General features: G+C 44.6%; 1 protein-coding gene across 1 annotated transcript in view; it reads left to right on the top strand.

Annotated features, from left to right (window-relative positions):
• Positions 1–24,681, top strand: part of FNDC3B (fibronectin type III domain containing 3B) — a 213,803-nt gene that overhangs the window by 110,844 nt on the left and 78,278 nt on the right. Inside the window, exons 6-7 of the mRNA XM_054204807.1 lie at positions 1,018–1,305; positions 22,016–22,074. Coding sequence (XP_054060782.1) covers positions 1,018–1,305; positions 22,016–22,074 — 347 coding nt within the window. The remainder of the gene's footprint in view (positions 1–1,017; positions 1,306–22,015; positions 22,075–24,681) is intronic.

Raw genomic sequence — 24,681 nt, 5'->3', positions numbered from 1 at the left:
GTGGAAACAACCTGGAAAACTGTAAGTGCATATATAATTATATATATGTGCATATAAATAATTATAATTACAGTATACATGGCAATCTCAACTTACAAAGCTTCCAACAGGGTGTTTGTTTGCTTCAGAAGTTTCTACGATAACTTCAGAATGGATGTAGAAAAAAATATGAAGAATATATCGGGCGTCAATGGTTACTTTGCTGACAAAGGTAAAATTGTTGTTTTGGGCACGAATTTGCTCAAGCTTCAGACTGAAAGCGGAGCGTAAAAAGGAGGACTGAACTATAGAGAAAAGCAGACAATGTTCTGATTCCTGCAAGCTGACCCGCCTTAGGTTAGAGAGAGTCATTCGTGGAGAGAGGAAAGGGAAGGATTGTATTTAATGAAGTCGTTCTGAAGTGTACACATGATATTGATGATACTTCCCAAGCTTTTTTTTAGACAGTTTTATTTACTCAGAGCTTCCACTTCATGCTGCACTTCTCTCCTTAGGCAGGCACAGTTGACACGATTGTAAAATCTATTTATACTGGGATATTAAATTATGTGTAATCAGTGATGGCAGCTTGAAACCAGGGCATCTCAGCTTATTCTGTCCAGTCGGGCCCTGGGGAAGAAACTGCTAAATTGCTGTGAACTCATGAAGGCTTTTTCCTAAATATCGGTCTCCCTGGGTTTTTCCTTGAAATCTGCGTCCCCGAAAAACAAAGACTGAAAAGGAGAGGAAAAATGTGGCCCTAATTGCTGTATTTTTCTTGTTCATATGGGCTCATCCAAAGAGCTATAAAATCTCAAAGAGCAAATGAGCACACTTAATATAATACCAAAAATTGATCAGTCCTGCAGAAAAGCTTTTTTAAGACAAGAAAAAAAAAACAACCCTGGTTGTAAAATCCATCTCCAAGAAAATCTGGCACCGTTTGATTTAGAGGTGGTCAGGAATTTGGTTTTCTGAAAAAAAAATTCAGTGATTTTTGTTGTTCTGCGTTAACCTGGGTGAATCCTTGCATTTCAGAAATCATACCACTATACGGGATGTCCAGCTATATTACCAGGGAAGACCAGTACAGCAAACCACAGCACAAAAAACTCAAAGACAGGCAGATCGATCGCCAAAACCGTCTGAACAGTCCTCCTTCCTCCATCTACAAAAGCCATATAGGCAGCTGCGCAACCGTATATAATGGTTATGCAAAGAGCCACAATGGAGCAAGCAGCGGCGGCGGCGGGGGGGCTCCGGCCGTGAAGAAGCCGGAGCGCAGAGCCAGAAGCAGCCCAAAGTCAAATGAACAAGACCCACACGGTAAAGACGGTTTTATTTATTTTTAATTCCTTTTTATTGCACCTTTCCGGCTTACGACGGCCTGTATATGGAGCTGGTGACTATGCCAAAAAACACTACCACCCGCACATAAAGACAGTGTTAATACAGTGTGAACTCAAATATAAACCTTGAGCTTGCTATACTCTATTTGTTTTGTAAGCCGACCCAGTTGCCTCCCCATCTTTGATGGCTACTCCCTGGTAGATGCGGCATCATTCTCTTTTTATCTATCGGAAACAGAAATGCATTTGATAGGCAAGTTCTTGGTTTTATTTTGCTTTTCGTACGGGGATCTTGACACTTCACAAAAATCCTTGCGGATAATTGAGCTCTAACCAAAATGTGACCACTTGATAGCACTACTTTGCATCTCCTAGGTGAACGTAGTAAACTTACTGAAACATTTAGAGATGATCGCTGAAAAGTTTGCTTATATGAAAGTAAGAGTAGTTGATGCGGAAGAAATTTGAGAAGAAAATGCTTAGTCTCAGCTGTTGGAATTAGTGGTTAAATAAATCTTGTAACTTTGAAAATAATGTTCCTCAACATTTTTGCAGGCTTATCATTAAGAAATTGAAAGTCGACGGTAAAAGATGAGGTCATTTGTCTCATCAGCTCTCATTTATCACAAGCCATTCTACACATAGCCCGTTCTACCTAAATTTGCCTTAATAACTTGTTATAATCTATTACACCTTTCCGCTGATCTGGTCTCTGCCTGTCTCTTTGCTGATTGCAACAACTGCAGGAGGCTGAACAAAGTTTTCTGTAGTAAGCTCATATCCACATGGTCTAGGATATTTATAATGTAGCGCACTTTGAAATCTCCCATGTGAATTCATGCATACAACGTATGCATGAACAAGTTTTTCCATTATCTATATATTGTGTATATTTATTTGCCCGTGTACTTTTACTTTCGTGAGACAAAACTGAAATAAATACTCATGAAAAGTAACTCAAGTGATAGCCAAAAGGGAAAAAAAATGCTGCTGGCTTGGTAAGGAATGAGGATTTGCAGCTGTGCTTCCGGGTCTTCAGAATTAGCAAGGAGCTGTGGTTGGGAATGCTTTAATCCAAGAAAATGAATCACTACGTTAGACTTCCCAACTAGTCCTTGTCAATCAGCGTATATGACCTTTAATATTCTTATTTATGGATTTTGTCATAGCGGATTTGTAATGGCTCCCACCAAAACAACGCCCTAAAATAAGTTTCCACTTGATATTTATAAGCTTCTAATCATATCTGCTGCTTTGTATTTACCTTCTCTGTTTCTTCTTGAATTATTTGGGGATTTTATTGCCTGACACCTGACTAATGTGGCCATACAGGTAACTGGGGTGAGAGTTAAAAGCAATCTGGGAGCGCTTGATAATTTTAATTCATGTTGCTAAAATGACAGAACAGAATGCTGAAATGTTTAGAATAGCCGAGAAAAAGAACGTGTCAGAAACAACAAGCAGCAAAGCTGTTTAAACTTGCACGTTTTGTGGACGTGTATCGATTCAAGCCTGCTAATAGTTAAAAATTTGATGGTGCTGTGTGGCTGCTTCCCAAATTGCAGAATAGCCTGGAAAAACTATAAAAATATCTATATAATACGTAGAGAATACGAGCCTTTATTTAGAAAACCACTTAGCCAAAAAAACTCTTAAGAGACAAGTAGGAATGTAGGAAGTTAGAGTGAAACTTAGAGTAAGGTGAGGGAGAACTGGAGCTGGTGGGTTTGTTTGCATGAATTTCTTAATCGAGACGGCGATGTGTTTTGTAGCCTGTCAGTTCTTATCTGGTTGGGGGCGGGGACATTGTGCGATGGTGGCCGCTGTGCTTATTTTGGGCGTTTGGCTGTCGGAGCAATCCAGGGAGCGGGGCTTTGGGAGCCCTGTACGCTGCTGGAGTTGACGCTTGCACAGCCAAAATCCCAGTTGTTTTTCCTTAGGGACTGGGCTTTTCGGAAGCAGCGCACAGGCGGCACTGGGAGCGTGGGGAGGAGCTCGCTGCTGGCAGGTCCAGCCGCTCCGAAGCCGATGCTTTGAGAGGCGACTTGAGCCTGTTTTAATCGGTAGAGGAATGTGATCTGCATGGTGGCGTTTGTGACGGGGAAGTGGAAGACAGGCTTTTCTGTTCTTGGATCTGCTACCCCTGTGTTTAAGTAAATGCTTGACCTGCTCCTTGGTGCTTGGTAGTAATTTCTTTGAGGGGTGTGGTCATAGAATCCCAGAATGGTTTGGGTTGGAAGGGACCTTAAAGACCATCCAGTGCCACCCCCTGCCCTGGGCAGGGACACCTCCCACCAGCCCAGGTTGCTCCAAGCCCCGTCCAACCTGGCCTTGAACCCCTCCAGGGATGGGGCAGCCACAGCTTCTCTGGGCAGCCTGGGCCAGGGGCTCACCGCCCTCACAGCCAAGAATTTCTTCCTAACATCTCATCTAAATCTCCCCTCTTTCAGTTTAAAACCATTCCCCCTCGTCCTATCGCTCCTCTCCCTGATCCAGAGTCCCTCCCCATCTCTCCTGGAGCCCCTTTAGGGACTGGAAGGGGCTCTAAGGTCTCCCTGGAGCCTTCGCTTCTCCAGGCTGAACCCCCCCAACTCTCAGTCTGTCCTTATAGGAGACGTGTTGCTCCTTACTGAGCTCCTCCAAGCAATCTCTGCTGCCACTGCACTGGGGTTATTATGGAATACTGTAAGAATAATATTGAGCAAAAAGTTCAGTGTACAATGCAAAGACAACTCTGCTTTTTTCCTTGAAAAGGCATGATGTGTATCACAGGACAGGAGATACTTTAGTTAAAAACATACTTTTCCATCAATACATACACTACTTGCCTGTATTATGCCCATGACATTTGAGTAAGCACTCAAGGAAAATTGTGCTGGGTCAATAATTTACTGACTCCTTCTAATATGAACAGAAGCAGGGGTTTTCCAAAAAGCTGATTCAGCACTGGTGGAAGAAATGGGGTAATGGCGTCATTGATAGCACTTAAAATAAGCCAGTGACCCTGGGAGTGCTTTTGGTTCAGTCGCCTCTTCAATTGCAGGTCCAGCATGTGCTCCTCTGCCGCTCTGTGCTCTGGACAGCACGACAGTGCGTCAAACGTACGTTGATACTTCTATTATGAACCCTTATCCCAGGCCGGCCCTGCAGCCTGGCATCACGAACTCTTTTTAGTAGGGAAATCACAGTTTCAGATTAGGGATTTATTTAAGTGCGTTGCCTCTCCCCTTTTCCATTGAGAGCAATGTGCCTTTGTGTTGGGAGGTGCACTTGTAAATAAAGATTTCTAGCGATGCTGGAAATATGGTATTTTAAGGCAAAAAATGGAAACCGATGGCTTATAATTGCCTGAAAAGTTAGGAATTATTGCTCTGGTAGGATGGATGCAGTCTTGTACAGGCAGAAGCCTTTGCAGGGATTCTGATTTAAAATCCATACTGTAGCTTTTCTGCAGAGCTGTTTTAAAAACTGAATGGGAGAGGGAGGGATCAAGGTTGGGGTTTTGTGTTGGATTTTATTTTTTTTTTTTTTTCTTAGAAAGGAACCTCGCCATGTAAAAAGAGCTGTAAGCGGAAATCCTGTCCCATTCATGCTGTCCTTTATGAATTTCAGTCTGAGTCACTTCCTTCTCATGTGCTCAGTGGTTCATTTCTTGGTCATGTAGGGATCTGGTAGTTTGAGAAGTTTTGTGTGCGGCTGCAAGTACTGTGGGAACATAAGCAGTTGTGAACATTCTTACAATGCTTTCCCCTATTTGCTAATAAAACGTCTTCTTTTTTTTTTTTTCTTCGTTCAAATCAGATAAAAATCTTTTTTTTTTTTTTTTAATCCTCATTCAAGTTTGAAGAACCTGAGATAGCCCAAACTAAACCACTTCAAATGGGTAAAAGTAGAAAGCGGGAGATGGATTGTTATGTGCATCCTGTCCGGGAGCTGGGTGGGTGCTGGGAGCTGGGTGCCAGAATAAACAGAGCAGCCTGGGCAGGGAGGGAGCACTGGGGGGAGTCACATGCATCTTTATATAAGTGTTCCATAAAGATTTTTTTTTTGTTTGTGGTGGTTTGAGAAGATTTGGCCCTAATGGGTCATAGAATCATAGAACAGTTAGAGTTGGAAGGGACCTTAAAGCCCACCCAGTGCCACCCCCTGCCCTGGGCAGGGACACCTCCCACCAGCCCAGGTTGCTCCAAGCCCTGTCGAACCTGGCCTTGAACCCCTCCAGGGATGGGGCAGCCACAGCTTCTCTGGGCAACCTGGGCCAGGGGCTCACCACCCTGGGTCAGAGCAGAGGCCCATCTAGCCCACTGGTCGGTCTTCAGCAGTCGTGGTGGAGATGCTGCTGGGGGAGAACCTGCAAGCCCAGCACCATCCCATGCACCGGTCCCTGCTCCTCCACCAGCATCCAGGTCTGCTGGGCATGATAGAGGGTTGAGTCCTGCCTAGTCACTTTGGTGCCCCACGTGTCGGCCTGTTGTCTGTGAACTCGTCTAACTGTTTTTTGAAAAGCAGACTTGCTTTTCAGTTGCCCGAAGTGATCAACGCTAACCTGGAGTCCACCTCATTTCTCTGAGCAGCTGGTTTCTTACATGTGGAGTTGGCATGCTTTACATACGGATAAGGGAGAAAACAAGATTGGAATTGTTCAAGAGTTCAAGGAGTTGTTGCAGACTATAGATACATCATAAACTTTTGGAGGACCTTTGTCACATGTGTACAACCAGCTTGAAAACTCAAAGATGTTTCTTTCCTGATATTGAGGGTTTTGTAAATTGGATTTTGTGCACTGAAGGAGCCTGCAGGTACTCCCAACCTTTGCTTCAGATGCTTCATATTCCTGCCCACGCTGCTGACGGGCGTTTCTCAGGAGATGTGGGTAGCTCTAGCTCTCCCTGAGCTGCGTGGGATACGCTCCGCAAGCTGTCAGTACGTGCTGCAGAAGGGGTGGCAACATAAGAACGAAATAGAGGCGACGCTTTCTTGATACAGCCCTGTCCTGTTCTGCGTCTCTCTTCTTTATAGCATTTAAATATATTTAGGAAAAGTGGTTAGGTTTTTTTTTCTATTTTTTAATAGTATCAAGTTGGGCTCTTTTGAACCCAGAGCCTGCAAATTAAAGGGAAATTGAGGGAGCTATGATTCAATGCAGACAGGAACCAGGCGAAGTTCCTCTACTTACTCATTCTAGATCCTGTCAATTCTTTTCTATTTTGGTCCTGAATCTGTTTTGTGAGCTTATTGGGCTGTATATGTATCTGTGCCTGTATATCCTATAGATTTTAAAGCTTAGTTTCATCACTTTGGGTCCATGTGAGCGCAGAGGCTGAGAAACACTATGGCAATATACATAACTTCTGTGTTCTTCTATCCAGGAACTGGTGACTGGGTATGTACTAATAAAGACCTCTGTTATACCAACGTAGAAATGTTCTGCAGAAAAAAAAAATTGTCATAAATGGTGTCCAAAATACACCAAATCAGTGCAGCTTTCCTCATTTCCCTAAATGTATTTATTTCCGTAAAATACGGAGATTTAACAAGATTGTCTCCTGAAGACAACCCGTCAAAACTGACACAGTGATGTTATTAGTAACATGGAAAAAAAACCACTCTGAAGACTAAAATATATCTGTCAGGATATGTGATTTTTATTATTTTTTTTTAGTATTATACCAAGTAATGAAATGTGAAACAATATTTACTGGAAACAGAGACGTGTTGAATCTTGTGAGTATGGATCAGCATCACGTATGAGATCTGAATAGTGTTACTGTTCCTGCTGCATTTTTTTAAATAGTTTCAGCAAACGCTATTTGGCTGAGTTGTTTAGACTTATATCTAATTAGAAATATGTTTTGTGTGTTCTGTGCATGCTGCTTTTCTTTAAGTTTTAATAAGCGGGAGGAAATAGGATGCATTAATTAGGGCACTAGTCTGAACTTGAGAAACCACAGTTAATTTGTGACACCAGGGAATTTCCAGTGTGATGTTCTCGGGCCTCTACCTTATCTCTCGCAACATCACCGAGCTTGTGGGTTGGTTTGTTTCGATTTGGAAATGTGCCTGCTTCTTGAACGTTCTTTATCTTTTGTATTTTCTCGAAAAGAATAGGCTGTGAAATGGTTTGTCCAGGCAGAAAACAAAAACGGTTATGGCTTTCAGATAATTCTGATGTTCACATGCTGAGAATACACCTTTGTCTACCGGTCAACTCCATTAGCTGGGCCACACAGATTCTTTACTAAAGATTATTTTACCTAATAATCACATAAAGTAAGCACTTAAGCCAGCTCTATAATGACTGATGAATATGCTACAAACATATTGACATTATGCGGATTTCAAGCAAAGTACGTTCCCAGGTTCATGTCAATGTGTATGCATGCAAGAATTTACCCGGTTGAGGCTCAATTTATGTCTTTTCTTCAGCAGGACGAATTGCTCAGATGTATAACCAGCATCGCTTCGTTAGCACAGAGTCCTGCAAACTCAGGGGGGTTGGGGCAGGGAGAGAAGAGATATTCACACTCTATTTTTATGCACTTATCTTGAAAGACTAAAGAACCAGTGTCATAACTTAGGCACCAGAAGCTGTTGATAAGAGAGTCTCTTCATCAACTAAATGGGAGCATCATCTCTTAATTTACTTGGACAATATTCTCCCATCTTCGATGTCAGCTACTTTTAGAGGTGAACATAAATGTGTCAAACCTGGTCTCATCCAGAATTTTTGTAACTGGAAATGCTAACAAAACATCAGGGTAGCTGTGGATACATCATCTTTATAAGCTTTTAAGTCATCTTTGTAAGCTGCTCTGAGAGTTGGTCTGCTGGGCGTCCACGGCTCTGAGGCACAAATCGGGCAGGGGGGTTACTGCGATTCTGGTTCCATTTTTCGGGCTCATGACAGAAGCTCAGACAAAATAAACCTCACCTGAAGCTCCCTAATCTTCACAAGTGTGCTAGCCTGCTGGAAACACAGCTCCACGTCCACCTGGGAAAGTGTAGGGCATAGAGATGGGGAGGGACTCTTTATGAGGGAATGTAGCAATAGGACGAGGGGGAATGGCTTTAAACTGAAAGAGGGGAGATTTAGATGAGGTATTAGGAAGAAATTCTTGGCTGTGAGGGCGGTGAGCCCCTGGCCCAGGTTGCCCAGAGAAGCTGTGGCTGCCCCATCCCTGGAAGGGTTCAAGGCCAGGCTGGACGGGGCTTGGAGCAACCTGGGCTGGTGGGAGGTGTCCCTGCCCAGGGCAGCGGGTGGGACTGGATGGTCTTTAAGGTCCTTTCCAACCCGAACCATTCTATGATTCCATTATTCTATATCTAGTAAAGAGTGGGGAAATTTGGGTCCAGGGCTCTTGTTTGACCTTAGTGGTGACTTGAAAACCCTTTTGACGGCGTCTGGGATTTTTCCCCAAGGCTGTTTTTTCACAATCCTGATCAACCCCCGTAGACTCTCATACTCTTGTTCTCATCTGCTTTTATCCCTCCCTTGTGTCATCTCGCCAGCAGGATCTCCTTGGCGGGGGGAGATGGATAAGCTATCTGCTCCATGATTTATCAGGAAGTTGGTGCTGAATGACGTAAGGCACAACCTCTTCCCCTCGAGGATCTTCATATTATCTCAAGAATTTGCAGCTTCTGCTACAACTGACAGTCAAATCCAGAAGACTGAAATCTGAGGCTTTTTCCTAGGAGTTTACGTAATTTATAGATATCCAACTAACAGAAAAAAAACCCATATCAAGTCCGTTTTCATCCTGCTTAAATGCTCAGTGGCTAAATCCCCGTGCTGGGGAGTAGAGTTACACAAAGGTCTCAGAGCTTCAGAGCAAGATAAACAGCGTGTTCTCACCAGTTTGGAGGAGATAACGTGGACCACCGTCAAAGGAAGGGAACCGTCTTTCCCTTATTTGGCGATATCTGGGACACTGAGCCAGAAGGGAGAGGGTATTTATAGGGAAGAGGTAGAACATTTCCTCCCTCCAGAGCATAAAAAATAAAACACCTTTAAGTCTAATAATTTAATGAACAACCCTTGTTTGTATACCCAGATGTTCTGAACAATGTCCGTCTGTATATTCATCTGGGTTTGCAAAGGCGGTGAAAGGAAATTTCATGTCCCGCTGAAGCTAATGGGATTTGTTTATCTAACTCTCTGAGGCTGGGCTACAAAACCTATCGGTTAGTTTTCTTTTTCTGAGGAAGGGTGCAATTTGATTTCAAAAGTTTTTGTGACCTTCAGTATATTTTCTTTTCTTGGAGGGGGAAACTTTGTTTTTAGAAATGCAGGGCGATGCAATTAACAGAACGAACAGACGTTCTTCTAAAATGAAGCAGCCGTTTTGATTTTCTCCAAGGTTTGTTAGAAAAGATTTTGTCCCGAAGCTTGAGTTTGGTTTTCTGTTTATTTTTTTTTTCTGTAAGGAGCTGTGCTTAGAAGCAGCTGCTTTGATTTACCGTGATTCATGTGACTTCTGCCTGAATTTCATCTCGGCAATGAAATCCAGATCGAGTTGAAATTCCTGTAGCTTTGTTGAAGGCTTCCCAGCGAGCTGTAATCAGGTGGATATTTCTGAGAAATATTTTCAACATTTGGAATGATTCTCAGTTGTGAAACTGGTTGTGCAAATATCTGAGATTGTATTTTGCCCTCATCCCGTACAGGACTGCTGATCGCACAGGCAGTTCTTCCAGCTCACTAGTATTTGATTGGTGCAGACGTTGTAGATCGGGGGTTTTTTTTAAACCTTCTTGAGTACATTCTTCATATCACAGAATCACAGAATGGTCAGGGTTGGAAGGGCCCTCTGGAGGTCACCCAGAGCAGGTGGCACAGGAACGCGTCCAGGCGGGTTTGGAATGTCTCCAGAGACGGAGACTCCACCACCTCTCTGGGCAGCCTGTGCCAGGGCTCTGCCACCCTCACAGCAAAGAAGTTCCTCCTCGTGTTTAGGTGGAACTTCCTATGCTCAAGTTTGTGCCCGTTACCTCTTGTCCTGTCACTGGGCACCACTGAAAAGAGCCTGGCCCCATCCTCCTGACACCCACCCTTTCAGTATTGATAAGTGTTGATAAGGTCCCCCCTCAGCCGTCTTTTTTCCAGACTAAAAAGACCCAAATCCCTCAGCCTTTCCTCATAAGAGAGGTGTTCCATCCCCTCATCGTCTTGGTAGCCCAGGCGAGGGTGGGCATCGATAACATCATGTCAGCCTTTTTTAACTTTTGCGTTGTAGGAATGTAGCACTTGATCTTTATGAAATTTCTCTTTAATATAATTCTAGCTCACGTAATTGTCGTTCATCATTCAGACTTAACTGCAAAGCAGTTTAGGCTGGGATTAGTCGAGTAAGTCAATTGTCACCTGTAATGAGGAAGAGAATTTATTTCTGTTCTGCTGTCAATCTAGAGATGTTTGGGTTGATTTAAAGAGGGGAGTGTGAGCTCTTCGCCTCCCCATCTCCGAGCTGAAGTGCCTGAGGTGAGTGGAAAGAAAAAAGTGTTTTTCCTTTTCCTGGATTACTGCGATCTCCCCCAGCACTCATTGCAATTTGATTATCTCGTAGTTTTCACCTGGAAAAAGAGGTCAATAATTTACGTCTGTAACAGAAAAGCCAGACGGGGGTTCATTCAAAAAAGCATGGTGACCCTGCAGCCATTCGCTAGGTTGTCAGTGAAAAATCCCAGTGCAGGCTCCGAGAAAAATCTTTGTATTTCAAGCGTTATAATTTGGAGTGGGTCCCCCCGCCCCTTAAAAACAGACTTTTCATGTGGAATCTAACCTCTTCAAAAAACCATGCAGATAATATTAGTGGTGACGAGAAGTAAGATTTCTGCTTTAATGTAAATCTTAAGACAAAATGAAGAACAGTGAAAAGATGACACGTTTTCTGTATTTGCCCTGCTTTAGAGAAAGTCTTCCCTGCTTACCTTCTCGTAAAGGATGAATAGCTCGCTCTGGCTCTGTTCCTGAGAGCACTAAATAGTGGTTATTGATAAAACCTAGCATCCCAAAACACTTTTCATTACCTATGGTAACGAAGACGTTTCTCCATTAATTTCTTCTTTGTTTCGAGCAGCGCTGAGGAGTTGTGACTGAGGGCAAATTTTGACTTACGGTTCTTTTCTTAAAGTTTCTTAGACTATAACGGGCAGCCTTATGCCTTTGCATGGGGGAAGTGCTCTGCTGCCTTCAGATTGTTGTAGTGAATTCTGTGGCTTTTCGAGGTTCATTGCCAAGGAGGTTGTTAATTTTGGCTGAGGAGCTCCGTTTAATCCCGACCAAGTTTGGGGCTCCTATGGAGTCTGTTTTGGCTGTGCTGTCTGCTTGTTTTCTTGTGCAAATACACAGTTTTGCAGGTTATTTTGCTAGGGTATTTTTTTTTTTTATCAATAAAATGCTATTATTGTGTTTAAAGGGCAGACTATCAAAGGCTTTTATTGGCCATTTTTTATATGGTTGTATTTTTGAAGGTTGGGAGAAACAAGTTTTATTTTGGGTTCAATATTGATGCCTTTGTCCCCCTGCATTGGGGATAGATTTTCGGAGAAAAATATTTCCTGATTGGCATGGGGCAGCGGTCAGAGGATTTAAAACCCTGGACTGGTGACACTGGAGATTTGTCCAAGTCTGTGTTTGATGGCGATTGTGCTTTTCACCTCAATTCGTAGAGGGCGCAGGGATCACCTCTGCCATGGGAGGTCCTGCTGGCCGCCTCTGCAGGGAGACGTGTCCGTGCTGTCGGCTGCTTCTCGAGCTGGTGGTGAGAGGCAGCGGAGTCCTCTGTGACCCTCCTGGGAAGGGCAGGCAGTAGTTTTTGGTGCTGTCAAGCTGGTGTTTTTCATCAGTGTAAGGAGGAGAAGTCGTGAGACTCCTTTCACTGTTTGCATTTGTGGCGCTCGGGCTCTGGCTTTGCCCGGCAGCTGAGAGTCAGTCGCTGTGATTGAAGGGGACCTTTTCTTTCCGAGAGGAAATCTTGCCTCTGTAAATGCCAGATAACATCATTTCACAGCTGGCGTCAGACGTCCTTTTGAGTTGCTACTGAGGCCTTTCACACGTTAAGAAGCGTGGGTGTCTTGGCGGCACAGTTGACCCTCCCCTCCTCCTCCACCCTTGGGCTGGAGAAACCTGGAGGGCTTTCATGGCCAGGCCACTTGTGTCAGCCCAGGGTCACAATGGCGGTCAGGTGGTGATCGTTGCAGAAGTTTTCCCCCTGTACTGGGCACCGCTGAGGCCCCACCTCGAGGGCTGCGTCCAGTTTTGGGCCCCTCACCACAAGAAAGACATGGAGGGGCTGGAGCGTGTCCAGAGAAGGGCAACGGAGCTGGTGAGGGGTCTGGAGCACAAGTCCTGTGAGGAGCGGCTGAGGGAGCTGAGGGTGTTCAGCCTGGAGAAGAGGAGGCTGAGGGGAGACCTTCTCGCTCTCTACAGCTCCCTGAAAGGAGGGGGTAGCCAGGGGGGGTCAGTCTCTTTTCCCAAGGAACAGGCGATTTTTACTGAGAAAGTGGGAGTTGGGAGCTCCCCAACAATTTTGGGAAGACATTTCAGTCTCCTTGTCAAATCGAGAAAATGTCTTGTTGTTAGAAATGAAAGGCATTAATGGCAACAACAGGTAGACCTGTTGGAGACAAACAGGACAAACTCCCGAAAGAATAGGTAGAAAAATGTTTGCAAAGCTGTATCTAATACAAATATAGCTCCTGTAAATCCAACCAAATCAGAAAAGACAGGGAAAAGGAAGAAAGTCAAGAAAGAAGAGAGGTAATGCTTGTTTAAAGCAAAGAAATAATCTCAGTTACATTATAACAGTCTTCAGGCACCTTCCTGCGCCTCAAGCAAGGTGTAGGAAAGGACAATGATTCATTAAAATAATTCCTCAATTGGCAAGGATTGATCGTGTATCTTTTTGTTGTTGTTGTTATTTTTTAACAGTTTACTTCAGTCTGTCTCATCCTGTCATGCTTGGTGAACTGCAGTGGGCTCCGGGGTAGTGATACCTAATGTTCGTATAGGAGGGGCAAGACTAGAGAAGAAAATCTTATTTTCGGAGTCGGCCAGCCTGATGCGACTAATGGCATTGAGCTGCTGCTCTTTCTGGCGCAAATTCAACGTGCGACCCATGGAACCAACGCTGTCTGTCCCTTCCGGGCCAAGAGCTCAACCTGCCACATCTCTGGCATGAGAAGGTCAAGCTTTAGGTCAAGACTCAAGATTTTTAGCCACACTGTCACACACGCGAGGGGTTGCCGGAACGTGGAGGCATCACCACGTGGCGTATCGCCACCCGTCCTGCACGCGTGGGCGCTCGCCTGCCTGCGCAAACGGGAGCTTTTTGCCTCTGCCAGCACCGCTTAGAAGAACCCTTTGAAATTGCAGCCTCTAGCATTGACGTTATGCTAATAAAAATCAACAGAATTCTAAATAGTTATTCTTGGTGAGCTACTTCTGTGTGAATCGGCCGTGCCGTTCCTAAAAGCGGACTTGACAAGAAGAGGGAGGGGTGGCCGCTACCAGTCAGCCCTTGTTTTATCCGCAAGGCTTTCGCTGTCTTCTCAAGCCCAGGGAGCCTGCGGGCTGCTGCTATGGGATAGCAAAGGGGAAACTACCGAAAATAATAATAAAAAAAATAATATCTTGACACAGAAAATAAGCTAAAGCAAGTCAAAAGTAGGAAAGAGAGCACTGCAAGAAGAGGTCTTGTGTGCGAGGGGGTTGTTGCTGCAGCGGATCCAGCCTGGGCTTTCTCTGTTTCTGTGGGTTATATCGTTGTTTAACTTGGTGTCCCTTCAAAGCCAGCCAGCTGCAGCCGTTTGCAGTGCGTTCCCTCGGTTATCTTCTTTGCGAGATGTACAAAGAGCTTTCTTAAGATGTAAAATGTATGTGGTAGAGATGGGGGGGTTGCTGTATTTTACTAAGAAAGCCCTTTTCTGCCTTCTAATGGACCGACCGCGTGTTCACAGTAGGAATTCACTCAGATCTTTAGCCAGTAAAGTAGGAGCTGTTATTGCTGTCTTCCAGCAGTAGCAGCAAAGAAGCAGAGAAAAACAAACCCAACGTGTCACTTGCACTCCGTTTGTCCCTTGCATCCAGCATTTCATTTCCCCTGTTAGGTTACTACTGATCTTCTTTTCCTTGCTCCATCCCAAGGAAAAACAGACATCAAAACAATCCTGGGGGGCAAGGAGGATTGAACGCACTTAACGTTTATCTTTAAAACACATTTTAGCAGAAGTGACTTCATGACGTACATCTGAGTGCTTCCACGTCTGCTTGATGTGAGAACATCTGATGCTTATCCATGCGAGAGCGGGTCTCTTCTGTTAAAGCAGGATGCAGAGACAAACCACGTGATGGGAATTTGCACTCCGGGTATTTTGGAGTATCCTGCCCCTTTGACAGTAGGATACTGAAGCAGTCAAGATAAAACTAGCAGGTTAATAGGTAAAACTAGTAGGTTAATAGATAAAACTAGCAGGTTAGTAGGTATGGACCACAGCCAGGACATCTCTGAAACACGTGATTAAATTCATGGCTAAATAACAGCGGTGTTGAGGCAAACCCCTCAGTTACCCTTTGCTTTACGTCCCAGTGAGTCAGGGTGGCTAAAGATTTATTATTTTTTTTCTTATTTGAAATCTGAAGATGTGAGTTTCTGGGGTTTATGCAGGGTTTTTGCTTTGTTTGCCTTCAGTTATTTAGGGAGTGGCTTGGTTTTTTGTTTCCTACATGTGGTTTGGTCTTTAAGGTCAAATGCTGAAAGATAAAGCTCATAGGGATGAAGTAAGGCATTCTAGCAGGAGAATTAAGATAGCAACAGTGGGAAGGCTCTTAGAAATGGAAAACTTAAGTGAGATGCTCATGCATAGCAATTTTTTAAGAATTAGAACGTGTTTCAACAATTGGATCTTTTCTTGAAGTTGGATAATGTTGATCTCTCTACGTTGGACGTGGGAGCTCCAGTCGTGCTTTATCACAAGCGTTTTTTATTAGCTTTCATGTAATTAGCAGGAGTTTGAAATATTTAATATTTAGAGATCCTATCCAGGTATTTGTCGGCTTAATAATCTTCCTTGGTGTGTTACTTTAGCACGGTGTGATTGACCGGTTTGAATAGAACTATTTCTTTCACAAGTTTTTGATGCTGAAGAGCTCCCTGGTTTTGCCCCTTGTGGACGTGGTGGTGCGTGTACAGGGTGGCACTGGATTTGCTCTTCCCAGCATGACATCTGTCGGCCAGCACACGGCCCTGCGGTTTATCCATGACCCTGCCCTGGAATGCCTCCCTGGCAGACTGGAAAGATGCATCGAACTGAGTTAGGCAGGAATCTGTCCTAGGTCTGACTTTATTCAATATTTTCATTAAGGAGCTGAAGGATGGAATAAGGATTGATTCTTATTAAATTATAGTCCATGTCAGGTTCTGATAGGGTTGAGAGTGGGTTGAGGAGGAGGGAAGGAGGACACGACAGGAGGAGAACTGAAATGGCCTTGAAAGAAAAGCAGTTTGATCAAGACGAGCAAAGTATTACATTTTAGCCAGCCTTTCTCAAACCTGCATGTTTTGTTTTTTTTACTGTGTAATAGTTCTGCACAGTAGTTCTGGGAGGTATAATAGACTTACAAAACCCAAGAATCGGGTTACTCTGTATAGAAAAAGGGAAGAAGAAACCTCAAAGTGAGCTCTGGAAATGGGAATGTCGCTCCTTCCTTGGTGCTGCTGGGGCCCCGGCTGGAGCGCGTGGCCAGGGTGGCTACCTCATCTTCGGAAGGATGGAGACCAATTTAAAAATCATTCCAGAGAACAGCAGTAAGCAGAATCTGCGATCTGGTAAATACAGGATATGAAAGAAATGAGCTTGCTTCGTTTAGAGAGGGGAAAATGCCTTTAATTATGTGAAAGGTTGCAACAAAGCCAGTGGTGATGAAATCATCTGCAGTGGGTGTGCTGGAAAGAGCTAATAGGCTTCAGTTGAGGAGATAATCTTCCCAGTGATGGGGAAAGTTGGATACTGCGGTAGATTGCCTTGCCGAGGAAGGTTTGACATTGCCACAATCACGGGGCAGGAGGTTGTTTGTTTGATTTGTGTTTATTTTTTTTAAAATGGACATCTCGGGAATGGTTGAGGTGTAGATGATCGTGTTTCAGCGGAGGAGGATGGACTCGATGACCGTGTCACATCCCCTCCGTCCTGGTTTCTGTGAATCAGCTGCAGCACAGCATCTGCAGTTTTGGGTTTGTTCTTGTACAAGGAGTTCTTTAACGTATATTGCTACAATTTTCTGAAATGAAAAAGTCTGTGCGTGTTCTTCTTTGTGCCTTAAGCTTTGACACTGGCAGGCAGTCCACAAAAGAGTTGGGCTGCGTTTTGAAGAGCTCATTTTCTTGCGACTTGCAGGTTGTGCCGTACGTGCCTGATAAAAGATCTTTCTGAGCATTAAGGCCGGTCATAGCCCCAGTAAATCTGGAACAAATTCTGAGGAAGCATGTCGTGTTATGACTGGCATATCTGGGAGCACGGAGCTCTGCTTGAGAATTAACCTAAAAGTTTGCAAAGTGCTAGTGCTGATGTCATTCCCTTGGAATGGAAAGGCTGTTGAAACAGTAAATACTTTCTGTGGCCAGAAGCGAAGTCTTGAGCTGGACCTTTTCCTCTCTGCGAAGGAAAGAATGCAGAACCAACCTAAAATCAGTATTTGCAGCGGGAAAATCTTAATTAGTTTAGAGCTTTTAGTTATTGCAAACCATTTACATACACAGCTGCTGTTCATGCAAACATGCAAACTATTCATGGAAACTTCAAACTTACCTTGAAATGACAAGTATTTTTTTCTCCCCTCCTGTTTTTTAAAGCTGTGCTTGGTCTTCAGAAGTATGGTTGGAAAGGTCTGAAAATTATATTTGTACTGTACGTGCAGAAAGGAACATAAATGCAAACTAACAGAAGCATATAATAAAAAGCTTTAGTTCAGCAAGACTTAGCGCTGAAACCCTGTTAGCACCAAACAGCTGCTGGGAAAGGATTTAATTTTTAGGAGCGTTTACTCTTGGTTGCGTCTCTGAAAAAAGAAAGATGACCAAAATACCAACCGAGACGTGGTCCCAGTCTTAGACCTGGCTCCTCTGCTACGAAAGGTTACTCTGAACCGTCGGACCCCGGTAACCCGCAGCCTGGGAATGAGAACCTAGTGCTGTAGCTTGGGACAGCCATCGTATCACTTAGATACTGAGATCTACGGGATAACTCAGATTTTTTGGACTGTCCCTCGGAGGAACCCATTGAGCATTCCCAAGGAATTCATCCCCACCCCCAGCTTCCTCCTAGGAGGAAGAGTTTTGCCATGGCAGATGCGGGGAACAGATGTTGAGAGGAAGAGTTATAACAGGACAACGACCTGAAGTGTTAGTTGGGCTCTTCCTTGACGTGACTGAACGTCTGTTCCTGATGGCAAAGGAGGACAGCGGCACGTGTTTGTGTCGGGGGGGGGTGACCTGTAGAGCTTTGATGTCTTTCTGTCAGATACTCGGTGCTCAATTAGCTGAGGAAGGGACAGAGATTTAAAAGGAAATCAGCTGTCTGTTATTCAAGGACAGTTAGTGCCAAGTAGGTGGATCGTGCCCAGCCACCCATCACCTTTCCCGAGCAGCTGTAGGTAATTTTTCTGAACTTTAGTCTCCTGTTTTACATAAAGGCTTCCCCGTTCCTTCCTCCTGTTCTTCCCCACCTTTCCACCGCTGCATCTGTGATGTCTGTGAGATTCTCATGCTCCTCGTCCCTAAATGCTCCAGCGAACTCATGTAGTAGAAGAGTCCTCAGTGGCTGATGAGTAACAATAATCATAGAATAGTTTGGGTTGGAAGGGACCTTTAAAGGTCATCTAGTCCAACCCCCCTGTGCAGGGACATCTTCAACTAGACCGGGTTGCTCGGAGCCCCATCCAACCTGACCTGGAATGTTTCCAGGGATGGGGCATCAACCACCTCTCTGGGCAACCTGGGCCAGGGTTTCACCACCCTCAATGTAAAAAATGTCTTCCTTATGTCTAGTCTAGATCTCCCCTGGTTTAGTTTGAAGCCATTACCCCTTGTCCTATTGCAACAGGCCCTGATAAAAAGTTGTCCCCCTCATTCTTGTAGACCCCCTTTAAGTACTGAAAGGCCGCAATAAGGTAATAATTTAGGGTAATAAGGTAATAATAACGAGCAAGTAAAAGAAGCTTTTCACCAATTCTGTATTATCAGTGTCGAGTGTATAAGATGTTTTTTTCCTGTCCATCATTTTCTATTTCAGAAGGAATTCTGCACTTTTTTGGCTTGGGAGAAAGATGTTGAGCTCGACACTTAATGTGTTATGGGCGAGGTTGGCAGCTAAGACCAGCTTCCTATTGAGGGAGGGATCGAGGACAGGTCTCGTTCTCCTTAGCTCAGGAGACTGTGAATAATTATGTTTATTAGTGAAAGGAGATCAGCCATCCATCGAAGCCTGAGAATTTTTTTATGGCTCTTGAAATGGGAAACTAAGCATTTGAAATGCTGTAAGAAGATGACAATTCTGTGAGCTGCTTTCTCTCTCCCAAAAAGATTAGCTTCAGTTTTATAACAAGTTTTTCCATGGGGCAGTTTCGTACTGTGGCTTCTTCTAGCTTTGACAGAGGTTGGGGCTTGATGACATCTCCTGAGGTCCCCTTCCAACCTGAGCTGTTCTCTGATGTTATTATAGGCATCACTCGTGGATATTTGTTGCTCCCTGTCTTTAATTTTACGTTTTTCTCTATTTTCACGGGGCGTTACCTATTATTCATGGGGGTTTTTTTGGTTTGAGTTCAGCGCGGGGCTCAAAGGCACACACTGTCCTTTCCAGACGGTGCCGTGATTTCGAAGCTTGTGATGAAGGGACGCTTCGTACCGAAGAGTTTTCTTTCGCTGCTGTCGTTTTTGTAAAAGGGTTCACGGGATTAGCAAACCAGTGACATGGGGTATGTGGGCTCTACACGCCTGGAGGGGTCGGGGGGCGTGTGCCACGTGTGTCCAAGTGGTCGCTCGTACCTGCCCAGGCTCAGGTGAGAACGCTGGGGAGGTTCGGCGCGTGAACCGGTCAGCGCATGCGCAGCGTCTGATACAGCTTGTTCTTTAGAAAATGTGATGCAATGCCCGCTCGTACATGTGTTATTCATCAACTTTAAATTCAGTTCTTAATTTTTTGGCACTCGCATTGTCACCTTTGGTCTGTGTGTGCGTCCCGTTCCCCTCTCTCCCTCTCTCCAAAGTCGTTGAAGGCGATTTCTCTTCTTCCACCTCCAGTTTATGTGTAAACTCTCGGTGGCATAAATATCCACGTTGTCCACATAAATATCCACGTGTCCTCATAACTCAAAGCCACGGTGTGTCTGGTGCTCAGAGCCTTCTGGTGAACAAGCCGTATATTTGGGAGCTAATATAAAAAATTCTTTAGTAGGCTTTTCATTGAGAAGTCTAATGTAGGGGGGTTTTTTTTCCAATTATTTATTTGCTGGGTATACCCAACTCCCTTCGGTCTTAAAGTCAGTTCCTGCATTTGGAACAGTTTGAACCTCCAGCCCTGACCTGCGAGGGTCAGAGGACTTAGTCACTGTACAAAGCGATCGTTTTTCACGGGAGGGGGAAGTGAGATTTCTTGGGGCTTCAGGGTTTATTTTCCTCTCCTGCCTGCTGTGACAGAGGTAGCGTCCTTGCTAGAAAGCAGACGGAGGGAAGAAAATTCAGCCCACATGTTTGGGATTTAAGGTTGAGAATGATTCACGCTTAGCTTCTGGGGGTTGTAATTAGGGGTGACATAATAACCATAAACTTTCAATAAAATAGTAGCAGCGTTTTTGTTACACTCTGTAGCTGCAGAAGCTGCTTCTGATTAGCATCCCTTCGAGATAAGCCTACGGGACCTCCGCAGTTTCCAGACCTGGATCCCGGCTTTTGTGGCGCAGTCCTACTTCTGTACCGATGCTGAAGGGAGCCCTGGCTTCTGAAACACCCCAGACTTTAACAACATTTTCGCTTGGATCAGCATCTCAACCTTTTCCGTAGCCATTTTAGGCCGTCTGTGTCGTTTTCAAGTCAGTATTATCTTACGCTGGCTAAACGCTGCCAGTTTATACACTTGATAATACGCTCTAAGGGTTATCTGCTATGGAAAAAACCAATCATGCTATCCTCCTCTTCTCCTGAATTATTACTACTCCGTTCTTTTCCAAGTGGCTGAGGCTAAAAGGAAACTGGGAATGCATGGAGCAGGAGTTCTGTCATTCCCAGTCCACCCCAAGGTGCATTCTTGTAGGGAGAGAAGGGCATTTACACTGGAGTTCTGCCATCAGCGTTCGGCCAATTCTATTTTTTGGCTGCCAAGCGCGTGGAATTTTTAAAAAGAAGATGTACTTTTTTATTTTTCAAGCAGGTCACAGACAAAAATAAAGACACATTCTTGGGCTACAAGAAGTAGGTCAGGCTTTGGGGGAATCATTTGTGAAAGCTGTTGATCTGATCTTACCAGTTTTTCATTAGTAGTTTTTGCTTCCGATGCCAAAGTTCTATCCTTTTTAGAAAGAGGTCCTGCTCGTTTTGCTTTAGGTGCGATGTGTTCTTTTGCTTTGGCAAGCAAACTTTTTACATTAACTTTTTTTTTTAAAAAGGGGAAAAAAAAAAAGGGGGGGGGTGGGCAGCAAAAAAGCCCCAGAAAAAATATGTTCCTGGTTTTCCATTAGAGAATACTGTAGTGGAAAGTGAGGCCTCTCCGTGCTGCCGTCCAAAAGGAATAAAGCTGCTTTGTGTCACCTCATTACTCTAAGCTGATGTTTTACCTCAAGACTTTTTTTGGGGTGGGGGGGAGGGTGGGGGAAAGGCTGATTCCACTGCTCAGATTATCACCTCCGCAGGACTTTCTGTGCTCAATTAAATCCCTCTAATTTAGGGGAAGTATTTCGTGCCCTGCCCAGTGATAACTGTGTGTAGCCCCTGCAAGAGCTGCCGTAGCAGGCGCGAGGTTGGCGGGGGGGAGGATGGATTACGGCTCGTCAGGCATCCGAATTAGCCTGGCATGACTTTATTACCTCCGTAGTTGCGAGGTGGCTGTTAGAAGAGCTTTGAGCATTACGCAGTAACAGTGTTTTGAGGACGGGTAGCTGGGCTGGGCTTTCCCCGCACGGGGCAAGGATGCTCGTCCTCCCCGAGGATGCTCATCCCCCCCGGTAGCCCAGGGCTCGGGCGAGCAGGCAGGTAGCCCAGCTCTTCGGCTGCTGATGGAGTAAGGATGTGTTTGGTTAACAAAAACCAGGATTGGGTTCGTCAGTAATTGAGCTGTAGAAACCCCTGGGCCTCTTCCGCAGCCAAGCTTTGAAAATAGGATGGTTTTGCCCTGGGAAAGCAAATCCCAATTAATAGTGTTGTTTGTGGAGGACACCTCTACAGATAATCCCACCTACCTGAATATATGCAATTACTGGAATTTTCATTCTCTCCTTTTTCTCTTTTATAATACTTTAATACTGATGCATGTAACCGCATACCTTAAATTCACAAGAGCAAAATGTCTGATGCTCGTGTGCAGGTAACGTGTTTCTCGCTCCCATTTACAAATTCCTGAAGAATTATTGACGTAGCTGACATTTTTAATTTCAGTTATTTATTTTTCTTCCTATTTCCACATTCTCTGTTTTACAGAATTCGATTCAGAAACCAAAAGGGTTCAAGACATTCTTTCTGGAATGGAGAAACCACAGGTATGTGATCCCAAATTACTGAAATTACCATACACACATGCACAAAAAAAAATAGCAAATGAGGTAAGTAGATTGTGTCACGACATACTGGTGAGTTCTGATTTTTTTCCTTAGTAGATGGTTCTTGCTGTGTATATCTAACTCGTTTTGTCGGGGTATAAATTTGAAGCATTTTTTGTGCTCGTGGGTGTTTGTGGGCTCTGCCGACTGCAAGGATCGCACCGGTCGCCTGTTTCCGGAGGATGACTCCCAGTACGCATACTGCGATGGGGAGCCCAGCGCACTGGGGTGATTTACACAGCTCCTACCTCCTCTCCCCTGGGTTTAATTTTATTTGTCACGAGCAATTTATGTCTGTAATCAAGATTAAATTAAGCTAATTCTATTATTCAATGGCAATTACTATATTTTACATTTGTCCGAGCCATAAAAGCAGGTGGATTGTCATGGAATTAAATAACCATGTAAATAACCATAATGCTGGGTGTGACCGCGGTCAGGTAAGGTTATGGATAAATCCGGTTGTAAGCCCTTCGAGTGTGACGGTTTTCTAGTGTCGTGTGTCAAACGAAAACCAATAAGTATTGTGGATATAAATGAACGGTCCAAACGAGCCTGTGAAGAAGCTCTCGCAAGGGAGACGCCTGTGCTTTGGGGATTTTATCGCCTTCGCTCTGTCAGTGCTCAGGCCTCTCTCTGTCCAGCTGGGAAGCTCGTAAAGAAATAAGCAAATAAAGAAAAATAGTGGTTGGGAAGCTCGTCTACAGGCTGGGTCGGATAGTAGCTGGTAGGGGCTGACGTGAAGCAATTCTGCCGTGGGAGCTGGAGGGGCGGCTCTTCCTGGGGTGCAGAAGTGGCAGAGCTCAGGCGCGAGCACAGGCTGAGATTTATTCTTAGGCTCTGTTCTCTCAGATGCTTTTGTTCTGAATAAATGCAAGAGGGTGCTCGGTCGGTAGGTGTCGGATCCTACTGTGGGGGCATCTACAAGAGCGGGTTCAAAGGCGGCCAGAATCTAAACCAGACCTGCCGAGACGATAAATACCAGGGGGCTGCAGCCCCAGCTTCGGTTCGCAAGAAGGAAAGTTCCTTTATTTCATGTAGAAACAAGTGACAAGACTAAGCTGAAGACTTGAGAGAAGAGTTTCTGGGAGATGAGAGAGGAAGAAGGTGCGCTTAGCACAGAATTAGGCTGGTTTATTTTACTGTTTTTTGTGTTGAGGACTACCTGCGTGTCACTCATCTGATAAAATGCCACAGCTAGATGCTTTCACAAAGATCTGGAGAGCTCACATGAAAAATGTGTCACGTCATACTTCTATCTATAGAGGTGAGAAGTTATTTGAGTAGTTTGCAGGATTCTGAGCTCTGTACAATTTAGATTTATGGTAACCAGAGCGTTTAAAGATGAGGGGAGCAAAAAACTAAAAATAGACAAAAATAATTTTCCTTGAGTCATTTAAAAAATGGGAATCTTTCTTGGAAATAGAAATCTAAACCATGACAAATGCTAGTTCCATAATAATGACATTTAATGAGAAGATGCTGGGGATTTTCTATTATTCTCTCTAACTTTGACATTTGTGAGTAATTAAACTCATAGGAGTCTCCCAAACCATTAATTGCTAAGAATGATTATGTGTGATTATATCTGATAGAAATATATCATGTTGTGCATAAATAGTCAGCTGGGTCATTTTTCTTGGTGAGCCTTATGCATATATAAATGAAAATGATCTAGAGAAAAACAATTGCGTAGAAAGAAATGACACATTAAAACGAAAGAGCACAGAGCAGTAAGTCAGTGGCAAAGGGAGCGATGCTGTGTCTGGAGTCCTGATGTGTCCGAGGGAGCAGGTCTCTCCGCCGTCGGAAGGGTTGAACCCTCTGAGCAGCTCCTGCCGGAGGCTCCGCAGCCCTGGCATCGCTCGGAGCCGTCCTTAATCCACCTCATCCAGGCACCGCTCTGTGACAAAGTCTCTCTCGCCTTTCTGAGTATAAAACATACACATTTTTTTAAACTAAACATTTTTTAAAAAGTCTGGTTTTGATTTGTTTGCACTGGCCCAGGTTGCCCAGAGAAGCTGTGGCTGCCCCATCCCTGGAGGGGTTCAAGGCCAGGTTGGACGGGGCTTGGAGCAACCTGGGCTGGTGGGAGGTGTCCCTGCCCAGGGCAGGGGGTGGCACTGGATGGGCTTTAAGGTCCCTTCCCACCCAAACCATTCTGTGGTTCTATGATATTAGATATTGTTATCTGTTTGAGAGACGTGCACCCAAACTGTAAGTGTAATTGTAGTTTCGTCCTTTTGACAGCAAAAATGTTAAAAAAAGCTTTTTTGCTCTTTTTCCCCTCCATGTTTTTATTTAAACGGAAACATATTTCTAATTCACATTATCGCAGACAAAGTAAGCAATTCTCTAAAGCAAATACCTCGAGGAGGGAAAGGGAAACTTGATTCTGAGTTTCCGAAGTGGTGGGGGCTGCCGAGGGGCTCGAGGGACGTCACCTCCCGCGGGCAAACGCCGCGGGTCCACCGAGTCGGACCTCAGACACGCGTTGGACTTTCCAAAAGGCAGCCTGCTCCCGCTGACCTGCTCTGCGGCAAAACT

The sequence above is a fragment of the Rissa tridactyla genome, chromosome 6 (assembly GCF_028500815.1).
Source record: "Rissa tridactyla isolate bRisTri1 chromosome 6, bRisTri1.patW.cur.20221130, whole genome shotgun sequence".
Lineage (NCBI taxonomy): Eukaryota > Metazoa > Chordata > Aves > Charadriiformes > Laridae > Rissa > Rissa tridactyla.
Note: the sequence above shows the minus strand (reverse complement) of the source record. Positions and strands in the feature narration are given on the sequence as shown.